Source organism: Rutidosis leptorrhynchoides, chromosome 8 (assembly GCF_046630445.1).
Source record: "Rutidosis leptorrhynchoides isolate AG116_Rl617_1_P2 chromosome 8, CSIRO_AGI_Rlap_v1, whole genome shotgun sequence".
NCBI classification, from domain to species: Eukaryota; Viridiplantae; Streptophyta; class Magnoliopsida; order Asterales; family Asteraceae; genus Rutidosis; species Rutidosis leptorrhynchoides.
The window spans coordinates 335,004,150-335,015,420 of record NC_092340.1 but is presented as its reverse complement, the minus strand read 5'-3'; the positions used below and the strand labels follow the sequence as shown (position 1 = coordinate 335,015,420).

Genomic DNA, 11,271 nt, shown 5'->3' with positions numbered 1-11,271 from the left:
TATATGAATTATGAAGATACAAGTATTTAAATATTAATAAATTTATGTGTCTTACATACCTATGTTATTTAAGTTTTCGCTATTGTTGGAATTCAATATAACAACATGTTCTTAATGTTAACATAATTACTAAATCAATTTAGTAAGAAATATAGCAAGCGGAAGCATGATATATTAAGAAAACAAGTGTATATATTAAACCATTTTAGTTGAATTCCAAGTAGATATCAAGTCTTGATAATATGCTTACAAATATAACAAGTAAAGGAAGAAGATTATACCTCCTCTATGGTGAGTTATGAGCTGAATTTGGACAGCAATATGGATGACAAAGATGATGGAATAAAGCCTCTAACTTGAAGCCTCAAGTGTGTAATACCCCAAGCTTTTTGAGCACCAACGCCACCCTTAATTTAGTTAGGACTTTGACACTTAATCAACTAGCAAAACAAGCAAGAGAACCTCTTCTTCTTGCCCCAAACAGCCACGTCCAACAGCTGGGTTTTTCAGCAGAAAAAGTATTACAGTTTGTGCGTGTATATTGCTAGTTAAGTGTATCTTGAGTCAAGCAAAAACCCTTGGTTAAAGAGAGTCAAATATGCCTTAAGGAATATCTTGTTGCAAGTAATCAAACAAGCATGAGAATGTCCTAGGAGTCCCCAAAATCTGCATACATTTGCTTTTTAAATAACAAGTATTCTTTAAAAAAAACTTGTTATAATTTATAAAAACTTGTTATAAAAGTCCATTTTATATATATTATGTTAAGTTATACTTTATAAACTAAAGAGAAATTTTACTCTAAACTATATAACAAAGTCTTTATCAACTATAATACTATGTAACAATCAAATGTTGCTCAAAACATGTACGACAAACAATTAAACTTGAGATACACATAACATTAACATTTTAAAATAGGATACCTTAACTATTGCCCATAGGGCTGCATATAGCAAAACCCTTAATTAAAATATATATAATTTTGTAAATATATTTACGTATATGGATAATATCCATTAACTCGCTTCATTCACGGATATGAATATAAATATGGATGTATGAAAATGAAATTAGATGAATATTGATAAAAATTTAAATAGATATGAATGTAGATATTGCATCACCCGATCCATATTTGATTAATTGACATCCCTACTCACGCCCTCATCCACCCTCACTCTACTGCCCTCAGTACCGTGATTTTTCAAAATACTGAAAGTGACTGTGCATTTGAATGGTTGTATAATTACTTTAATATATGTATTTTGATTTAATCGATTACAATAATATATTGAATCTCATTTATTCTAAGAAGAGTGAATGTATGGTACGAGTTAAGTTTTCATTCAGTCTTCAACATAAAATTATCGAAGTGATGTTATTGTGACTGTCAGTTATGGAGAATAAGGAATTGAAAGTGTTTGTAGGCTCCAGCTTTAGCTTTAGGCATGCATATACAATTTATATAAATCACACATTCTCCGAATACATCATAGAATTTCCGTTTTGAAAAAGTAAAATCGATGCCTATTCGCATATGTTTGGTGTCTAGTAAGAATTAGTTGGAAGTACAACTTCTAACATCACCCGTGCTACCTTCACTTTATGTTAATACTCATAACATGCAGTTAGAAAGTTATAAACTCAGTCTCCAACCTTTAACAAACGGACACAAGTCTAAAGGACAAAAAAAAAAAAAAAAAAAAAAAAAAAAAAAAAAAATAGAGGGGAAATTAACAAAATTAATGAAGAAATTTGAGGTGGGACACCAACTCTAATTAGATGGTGAACAAATACTGGTGGGAGTGGTACAACAAACCATGCTACTTAATCCAACACAAACTACTGTACAACTCTATCTTCATAAGTTACAAGTCTATAAAGAGAAGATCTTCAAATGGAAGTCGACAATGGTATTGTTGGGATGCTTTCACTTGCTTAACTACTTCTCAAACATCTTCAACTCCTTGACTCCTTGTTATTAGATTTAACCTTAAAATAAGACTAGCAGTGCAAATATATATCTACAACTTTTTTTAAAGGCAAGTTGTCGGTAACACCCAAAGAGTATTAACCACCTTCGCGATCATTTGTCAGCACACACGCACGCACTCACGTTCGAGAGGAAACCCGAATTGCATTGCAGGAACCCGATCGTTAAACCATCTCGAGGGGCAGACGAACCGGGTTTGAATCCTGAATGGAGAAACCCTCCTCGAGATCAATATGGAGCTACATGTCTACAAATTCTTTTTCTATTATTATAATTCACAAAAATAAATAAATGAGAATGTTAATAGACTTAGAACGATATAAATTCCACGCTGTTTTCTTTGGCGAAGATAACAAAAACTTTTATAAAACAGAAAACATTTTTGAAAAGAAAACGAATTCAACAAGAAGAACAAAAGAGGAACCTTGGAGAGGCTCGTACCTAAAAAGCAATTACCAACGAACTATCTATACCGAGTCTTACCTAACCTAAACCGAACCAAACCTAAACTAATTAGACAATGCAAAGCAAAAAAAACACCAAGAATCTAACAATCCAAGAAACATGAACCTAAAAGAGAGCTCAAATGTTCTTAATGAACACGCCGAATTTAGCCATTTCGGCAACTTAAACCACTTTCTCCTTGCACTTTTGCTGATTCTTGTTCCTAACTGGTGCACGGAGGACTTCACTAAAATGAACAAGATTTTCCGTATCCGGTTTACTCTCCGCCATACTCGTTTTCTCGGTATATTTTGCTAACAATAACTACAAGTCTACAACATTGACCGGTATCTTTTCATGGGCGATTATTTTTATATAAGGTATTTTCTTTTCGTTTTAATCATAATCCTCCATCCTTAAAGATTGGAAAATCCTCACGTCAATGGTTTTTAAAAATAAAACGACTTCCCAATGCTTTTTCATCACGAGACGACTAATTATTCCAAACCACCCCCCCCCCCCCCCCCCCCCCCCCCCCCCCCTCCTCTTAAAGCTAGAATTTGTCTCAAGTTTCTGATATCTACAATAGAGCAATAGAACAAAGTTCCATTCTTACTCGTAGACTTTATTACATTTACCTTGTTTTTATACGACAAATTATGTTATGAATCAATCAATTCAATGAGAAATCGTTAACTTAATACAACGATCATCTAAACCAAAATATAAAAGAACATGAAACTCCAATGATGAAAACAACTCATGCCTAATTTATATTAGCCCTCATGATCCTTGTGGTTTGTGAATTGCTTCTCTTTAAATCTTTCTTTTCTTTTGTGTTGTAATTTGTAAGTAATGTATAAAATTTATTTTTTTGATTGATTGTTATTCTAAAGCAAAATCATCATTATGGAGTATATTTCTCTAAGATATCAAGAATGACACGTCGTGATGGATTTAACAAAAGTAGTTCAACTATCCATTCATTTGACTAATGACATGTTTGTTCATTGTCAAATAATCATTGCTTCTTAACTTTGACTAATGGGGTCTTTAAAATGTCAAATATGCTGTAAAATAGCCATTCAATCCGTTCCAAGTAAAAATAAAATAAAAGCAATATTAAAGTATGTCTCAATTTACTCATATTTTTTAAACATTGCTGACTATTATCTTGAAGATGGCCATGACCTTGTAACTCTTAACCATTTATGCTTGTAACACTGCCCATACTTATACTCATATTACTAAAATTTATATTTTAAGGTAAACAATGTATATTCATATGAAACATAACTATTGCAATCATGATGCATAAATAGAGGAAAGAGAATGAAAATGAAGTAACTATGAGTTGTACTGCCTTCACATATAAAATATTTCGTACAAAAGAGCAGTTGAGGTTAGATAGGTGCATGTGTTTGTGTGTTAGTGTTTGTTATTGAAACCTAAGCAAAGCATCAAATTTCCAACTATCAAACTGCACCAAATCACCTCCATAAAAACTGGACATCTGTTCCTTACCAAACTAACCTAAAACACTACCCCACAGATTCATCTATAAGTAAACCACCCCTTTTCTTCCCAAAGAAACACTAACCTTTACAACTGTTTTGTATCTGCATTTGCACGACACTTCGAAAAAAAAGTTTACTAATTTGAAATGGGGTTAGACCAAAGAAAGATCTTATTGTGTTGCATTATGATATCAACTCTGTTTCTATCATCTTATGCCAAAACATGTTCTAACTACGCCTTTGCAAGCAACAGGGTGTTCAGTGCTTGCAATGATCTCCCTGTTTTAAACTCTTATCTCTACTACACATATAACCCATCTGATCAAACACTTACAATCGCTTATCGTAACACAAACTACGACACTTCTAAATGGGTTGCGTGGGCAATTAATCCAACTTCTCAAGGTATGGCTGGCTCGCAAGCGCTCGTTGCGTTCCAACAATCTGACGGGACTATAAAAGCTTACACGTCACCGATCACGGGCTACAGCACACAGTTGGCAGAAGGCTACCTGAGTTTCCCGGTTTCTGACTTGTCAGCTGTCCATTCGAATAATGAGATTATTATTTTCGCAACTTTGGGTCTACAGAATATGAGTAGTACCCTGAATCAAGTTTGGCAAGAAGGTCAATTATCGGGAAATGCGCCTACCGCACACGCTACGTCCGGTGATAATGTGAAGTCTATGGGGACGTTGAACGTTGTTTCAGGACAATCTGGAAGTGCAGGTGGGGCTGCAGGAACCAGTTCGAAAACGAGGAAACGGAATGTAAGTTATCGGGTGTGTTTGGTTAAAAGCTTTTAGAGCTTATAGCTTTTATAAAAAAAAACTCGTGTAAAAGAAAAAAATTCATTTGATTAAAAAAACTTAAAGCTTTTAGAAGGAGGGAAAAAGCTGGAAGCTAAAAGCTCCTAGAATTAGGACATGTTTGGTTGAAAGCTTTTTGGAGCTTTTAGCTTCGAGTTTTTATGAAAAAAGCTCCTAACTAATAAAAAGCTTCATTTGGTTAAAAGAGGGCTTAAAGCTTTTAGATGGAGGAAGAAAACTAAAAGTTAATAGAAGTAGCGTTTGAGAAAAAGCTCTTAGTTTCTTGCCATTTTACTCTTTATTTTAATAGTTCCAGCCACTCAGCCAAACACCTAAATACATATAAAAAACTAAAAACTACCAAGTGCCAGCTACCAGCTAGTTTTGCCAAACATACCCCTAGTGTTTGAGAAAAAGATCATAACTTTTTGTCATTTTACTCTTTATTTTAACACTATTCTGTCAAACACCTAAATACTTATAAAAAACTACCAGCTACCAGCTAATTTTGACAAACATACACATCCTGTAATAAGTTCGAGGAGTCAGGTATATAAGCTTTATATTATGATGACTAAATATGAATATGAATACTGCAGATTCATGGTGTGCTGAATGCAATAAGTTGGGGGATTATGATGCCACTTGGGGCTATCATTGCAAGGTATCTAAGGGTGTTCCAATCAGCCGACCCTGCTTGGTTTTACCTTCATGTTACCTGCCAGACTTCAGCATACATCATCGGAGTTGCTGGATGGGCGACCGGTATCCGGCTTGGTAGTCAGTCTCCGGGTATTCAGTTCACCTCCCACAGAGTTGTCGGTATCATCCTATTTTGTGTAGCTACCCTCCAGGTACCCTATTTCTTTACTCAAGGTGGTAAATTCAACCCATTAACTTAAATTGACGGGTTTTGTTTGATCTCTAATGGATCAAACGTATAATCTAAAGACAAATAACTAAACTTAAAACCGGTCAATGGGTTGGAGTCTGCTAAAGTGTAAATTTAAACCCAAATGAAGAATTTTTTATGGGGATAACTACAAAAATAATCACATTGTTTACCCTAATAAATAAAGAGACCTTTTTAAATCATTTTACTCAAATTACATGGACTTGGGGGCAATAAAGAGACCTTTTTAAATCATTTTACTCAAATTACTAGATCATAATTGATATTTTCATATCTAAGACATTGATAATTTTTTAAAACTGAAACTTTTTTGGACCACAAGTACTTTAGTTAAACCTAACCCAAACAAAACCTAATCACTTTGAATCAAATCCAAGCCACCTGATCCCAACTGCCCTTCATACAAAAAGTACAACTGATAACAAGAATTTGGATTTGTATATTTGTACAGGTGATTGCTTTGCTCGTAAGGCCAAAAAAGGAACACAAATATAGAATATTCTGGAACATCTACCACCACTCACTCGGCTATATCATCATTATCTTAGGGATCATAAATATATTTAAAGGCTTCGATATCTTAAACCCAGACAAGAAATGGAAAAGATCTTATACTGGAATTATTGTTGTTCTAGCTATCGTTGCAGCAATTTTGGAAGCTTACACATGGTTTGTAGTCCTAAAGAGGAAGAAGAAGGCTGCAAATGCAGACAAGATGACCAATGGCAACGGCAATGGCAATGGCAATGGCTATGGGATTAATGCACATTATCCATATAGTGAAAGAACTAATGGAAGGGTTTAATAATTATTGATGATTTGCTAAAATTTATTTTTGTTTTTCCTCTTTGTATCATATCTTGTTTCACCGTTTGTTCCTTTTCTCTGTTAGGTCTGGATCTTGATCATATTAGGTTTTATGTCATCGGACTTATCTCCCTAATCACTATGTGGAGAGTACCATTGTATTTATATTCTTTTAGTTTCCAGATTTTATGAACATTTTTCACTTTCTTTCACACCTAAAATAAACAGACTAATTGAATTAAAGTCGGAGACTTTTAAGCTTTAAACTCGTAATTTAACCATCACATAAGTTTTGTTCCAGATAAATGAAAATGAAAAGTTTTGAGATAACTCAAACTTCTTGTTTAAAAGTTATGCATTAAATAAGGTCGAATAGTCCATATAGAGCTTTCCATAAAATGTTGCAATTTGTGTTGCCAAGAATAATCAGAAGTATCTATATATCAAAGGCATAATAACTCTAAGAAACCATATGATGGGAACAGGTACAATTTGGTGCATTTAGAAGCATCAACTGAACTTAACTGCAAAAGTTGAGCTCTCGATGCCAATAAGATAGTTGTTCAAGTTGACTGTTGTAATGCATCAACAAAGGCATCTTTGACCAGTTTGTTTGAAGCTGCTATCCGTTGTGCAGTGATGTCGAAATCATTACCAGATCTGTCACAATACAACCGAAGTATGTCACGTAAGGGATACCATTAGTAAAAGTAAAAGGATCATTAATTATATCATATTGAACGTATTATATTCTTACGGGTCAAAGATGAGTCCACCGGCTTCTTTAACAATAACCGCACCTGCTGCTACATCCCTATGGAGAAGAACAAAGACATCACAACAATATAAACTCCATCAAATTAAACAGGTGGGGTAATTTAGACCCATTTCTCTACTAATGGATCTATTCGGGTTATGTTTCATCTGTAAGGGACGAAATGGGTCGAAAGTGGCCAATTGAATCCTTGATGGATAAAAAACTACTATATTAGTTTATGAATAGAAGAAGTTATCAATAAACTAATCTAACTTTTGCAGTAATTTTGGCACATCAAGTGTTTGTAATAGCTGATGCGGAAAACAAATGTTTTGAGCAAAACCAACCTACACATTTAAACTAGCAAAAACAATTGACCAAGTGTAACAAATTACCAAACCCGCCCATTTTGCCAGGTCCAAAAATGTAATAATACACACAAAAAAAGGGAGTTTCATACCAAGGACCACCAAATCCAAGCTCATAAAATAGATCAAGTCTTCCACATGCAACCCCACAGAGACCAAGTGCACAAGAGCCTCCCATCCTGAGTGATCTTACCTGAGTAAAAACGATATTTGATAATTGATACTGGGAGTTTATCACTGATTAATTATCTAAAACCAATGCAAATAATTTGGTTTTAATATTATTATTTTACCTTGTAAAGTAGGCTATTGATCCTATTTGTAGTGGCATCCAGAGTGGCCTTATCACGAGTGGTTCCAGCCTGCTCATTGATGGTAAACAACGTCAATTTACCTTCACATCAGAATAACATCGGGTAGACGCTACATCGTCATTTCACTTATGTTCCAACCAGTATCGGAGTTATTAAACGAGTAACAGTTGGACAAACCATTTTCAAGTAAGTTTATTACAGTTTAAGTGAAGGTATTGACACTTAAGAAAATCTGAGCGAGCCTTAGAAAATAAGTTAGCTAGAAGCTTGAAATAATATGACGAGATAACCAAAACTTATTTGAGTGGAAAGACATTGTGCTGATAGCTGAAGCAGAAGTAATTGTTACAAGAGTTTTTTAACCCCTATATAGGCCTGAAAGATATATATCAAACAAAATACAAAATGTGACATTTTTTTAGTCCCACACTATTCGTCAACTCATTTTACACCAAATTTGGGGTAATACTAAACACCACACCAAATTTTAATAAGCCACCTATTTTCTAAACGGGTAACATAAAAACTAATAGTTAGTTCTTGAGAAGTATAGCAAAGAAACACAATTTTAATTGAGACCTTTAAATTTGTATCATACTAGATATGGTTTGAAATTATTCTAAAATTTATATACAGTTTTTACTAATAATAAGGCAAAGTGGAAAAAATATTGTTACCTCTGTCATAAGAAGGCATTTCACCAGTTCCGATTGAGAAGATACTGCAGTATGAAATAAGAAAACAAGCAACATTGAGATGCCCTTAGGATTAGAAATCTATCAAACAAATGCACCGAAATCAGAAACTAACTTCACAACTTTACCTTTAATGGGATTTCCATTAAGAAAAGCGCCTTTTCCATCAATGGCAGTGAAAAGCTACAACGCATATCACAGACTCATTAGTTATCTACCTACACCGATAATATTCAATCAAATTTGTACTAGGGCTAAAGTTTGGCATAAAGGGATTGACATGCACAGATTAATTGTGACCTAATTAGATTATTGCGGTATAGTAAGCGTCACCTCGTTCATGATTGGATTGTAAACGACCCCAACTACTGGGACCTTTCCAATGGTGAGACCAATTGAAACACACACAAAGGGGAACCTGCAAAATGTAAATGGCATTTTAAAGTGAATAAATTTAAAACCAATGGTTTTAAGTATGTAGCAAATACAATTTACAACTAAAGATTTGAATTAGTACCCGTGCACAAAGTTTGTAGTTCCATCAAGAGGATCAACTATCCAAGTTGGCTCATCGGTGAGCTGAGTAACACCATTAGCAGCAGTGGTTTCTTCTCCAATGAACTAAGATTTGTAACAGGTTGAACAAGCAGCAGATAAGGTTCACAACTTTAACCCCTTTACAGAGTAATATTTAGCCGAAATCAAACAAGAAATGTAAGATATGAAGTTCAACCTTGTGACTGGGAAAATGCTGCTTCAAATGGTTGAATATAAGGTCTTCACAAGCTTTATCTGTTTCTGTGACTAAATCCACCTGCATTGACATTCAAGACAACTGATTAGTAAATCAAACAACACTGCACCCCTCCTTTTTATAAACCAAAACATCTAGGCACACTCAGTGGGGGGAACTTGAACCTAAAGTTTAGGGGGGCGAAAATATATATACACATTTTATATATATTTCCGAATGCAATAAACGATCCTAACTGTGGATCATCTATGTTAAGTTATCCAACTAACTATACTTATTTAGTTTATACATATTTCCGAAGACAATATCGATCATAACTGTGGATAATTTATGTTAATTTATTGAACTAACTATTTTATTTAGTTTAACATTGTTTTCGGTTGAAAAATGACCGAGAAATACGAAAAGATAAGTAATTTGTTGATAAATGCAAAGTTTGTTAGCCGTCACCATTTTGGCCATAACTTCTTCATACGGACTCCGATTTAGTTGATTCAAAAGCTCAAACGTCCGTAACTCAAAGGGCTACAAATCCTATTACTTACTCAAAACATAGTGGGGGCGTTTGCCCCTACATTCCCTCAATAAAAGATACAGATAGTGTAATAAGATATGTCATATCATAGTACATAGACTGAGACAGTCGATACATAAATAAATTGATAAAAAGTATAATAATTATATAAATATGTTGAGATGAAGAAAAAAAATAGAGATGATACCGATCCTTTATGTTCCACATGCTTAGTCAGGTAAAATGCTTTTCGAATAAACTGCCAATTACGAATATTATTAGAAATCAATAATAAAATTAGAAAATTAGAAAATGAAATGAAAGCTTAATTAAAGCACAATTATGAAAGTTAGAAATTGCAAGTGAAACCCTAACTGACCTCTCCTGCCTTGTTAGCTACATCAACAGCGACGGCCAGAAACTCATTCAGCGAAGAATCTGGAAAATTAAAATCTTACAAATTCAATGCAATAAACATAAACATATAAATATATATACCTAAATAAACATAAATATAAATATAGAGAAAACAATAAAAGGATAAATGAACGGTACCGTTTTCAGCCATTTGTAAATCGCCGATCAAGCAAGGCTGGTGGTAAATAGGAGTATAAATAGAGTGATAAATGCAACTTCAACCAAAAACGTCACTCCACTGCCGTTCTTTTTTTCTTCATTTATATACGCACTAATAAAATATTTGTTGGACAATAATACCCTCCAGGTGGTAGGTAGTCATAATCTAGATTTAGCACTATTTTTTTTTGGAACGGCAATTATATTAATAGAAAACTAGCAAGAAGCTAGACAAAAACAAAAATGAAACAATAAATTACAAAGGGCATAGAAGCCAATCATTTCATGACGGAGCAATTTTGCTTCTAGCTTTTAACCAAGAATAGGAAGACAAACGGATACTATCAAATAAGTCTGTTCTCTTAATCGTGTTAGAGCCAAAGAGGTTGTCATTTCTGAAGCGCCAAATCCACCACATTGTTGTGACAAAGATACAAAATAGACGGGACTTAGAAGCCGAAGGAGCTGCGAAGTAATCAAGCCAAGTAAACAGATCTTCTAAGAAATCGAAATTAGGCCAACGAACATCTGTCCAGATCTTCACCCGAGTCCAAATCGATGTTGCTAGGTTACACATGATGAACGTGTGATCTCTGATAAGGCTAAAAATGAACATATATTTCATAGCATTATTCTCCAAGAAAGACAAGATTTTAGTTGCAATTGTTCCATTTTCGAGTAATATTCGTTTATTTTAAATAAGTGCGAAGACAAAAGGCGAAAACGACGAATTGAAGACAGAAAGGTCCAAAAGGCTCAAATGTACAAGATACAATTCAAAAGGTTCAATTTATTGAGGAAGAACGT

At 34.0% G+C, this 11,271-nt stretch overlaps 2 protein-coding genes across 2 annotated transcripts; one reads left to right on the top strand and one right to left on the bottom strand.

The window, feature by feature from the left end:
- The first annotated feature begins 4,103 nt into the window (after positions 1-4,103).
- On the top strand, positions 4,104-6,613 carry LOC139863067 (cytochrome b561 and DOMON domain-containing protein At5g47530-like). The gene is made up of 3 exons (XM_071851713.1): positions 4,104-4,727; positions 5,366-5,620; positions 6,131-6,613. Exons 1-3 carry the CDS (start codon positions 4,104-4,106, stop codon positions 6,482-6,484), a joined length of 1,233 nt encoding a protein of 410 aa, XP_071707814.1. The 3' UTR covers positions 6,485-6,613.
- A 218-nt stretch (positions 6,614-6,831) lies between these two features.
- LOC139861842 (inositol-phosphate phosphatase-like) lies at positions 6,832-10,515 on the bottom strand. The gene is made up of 12 exons (XM_071850365.1): positions 10,444-10,515; positions 10,268-10,326; positions 10,097-10,147; positions 9,354-9,434; positions 9,138-9,241; positions 8,954-9,038; positions 8,749-8,803; positions 8,603-8,646; positions 7,905-7,973; positions 7,704-7,804; positions 7,244-7,300; positions 6,832-7,146 (listed from the first exon to the last, which is right to left on the bottom strand). The coding sequence occupies exons 1-12, from the start codon at positions 10,454-10,456 to the stop codon at positions 7,050-7,052; spliced, it is 816 nt and encodes a 271-aa protein (XP_071706466.1). The 5' UTR covers positions 10,457-10,515; the 3' UTR covers positions 6,832-7,049.
- Between the last annotated feature and the right edge of the window lie 756 nt (positions 10,516-11,271).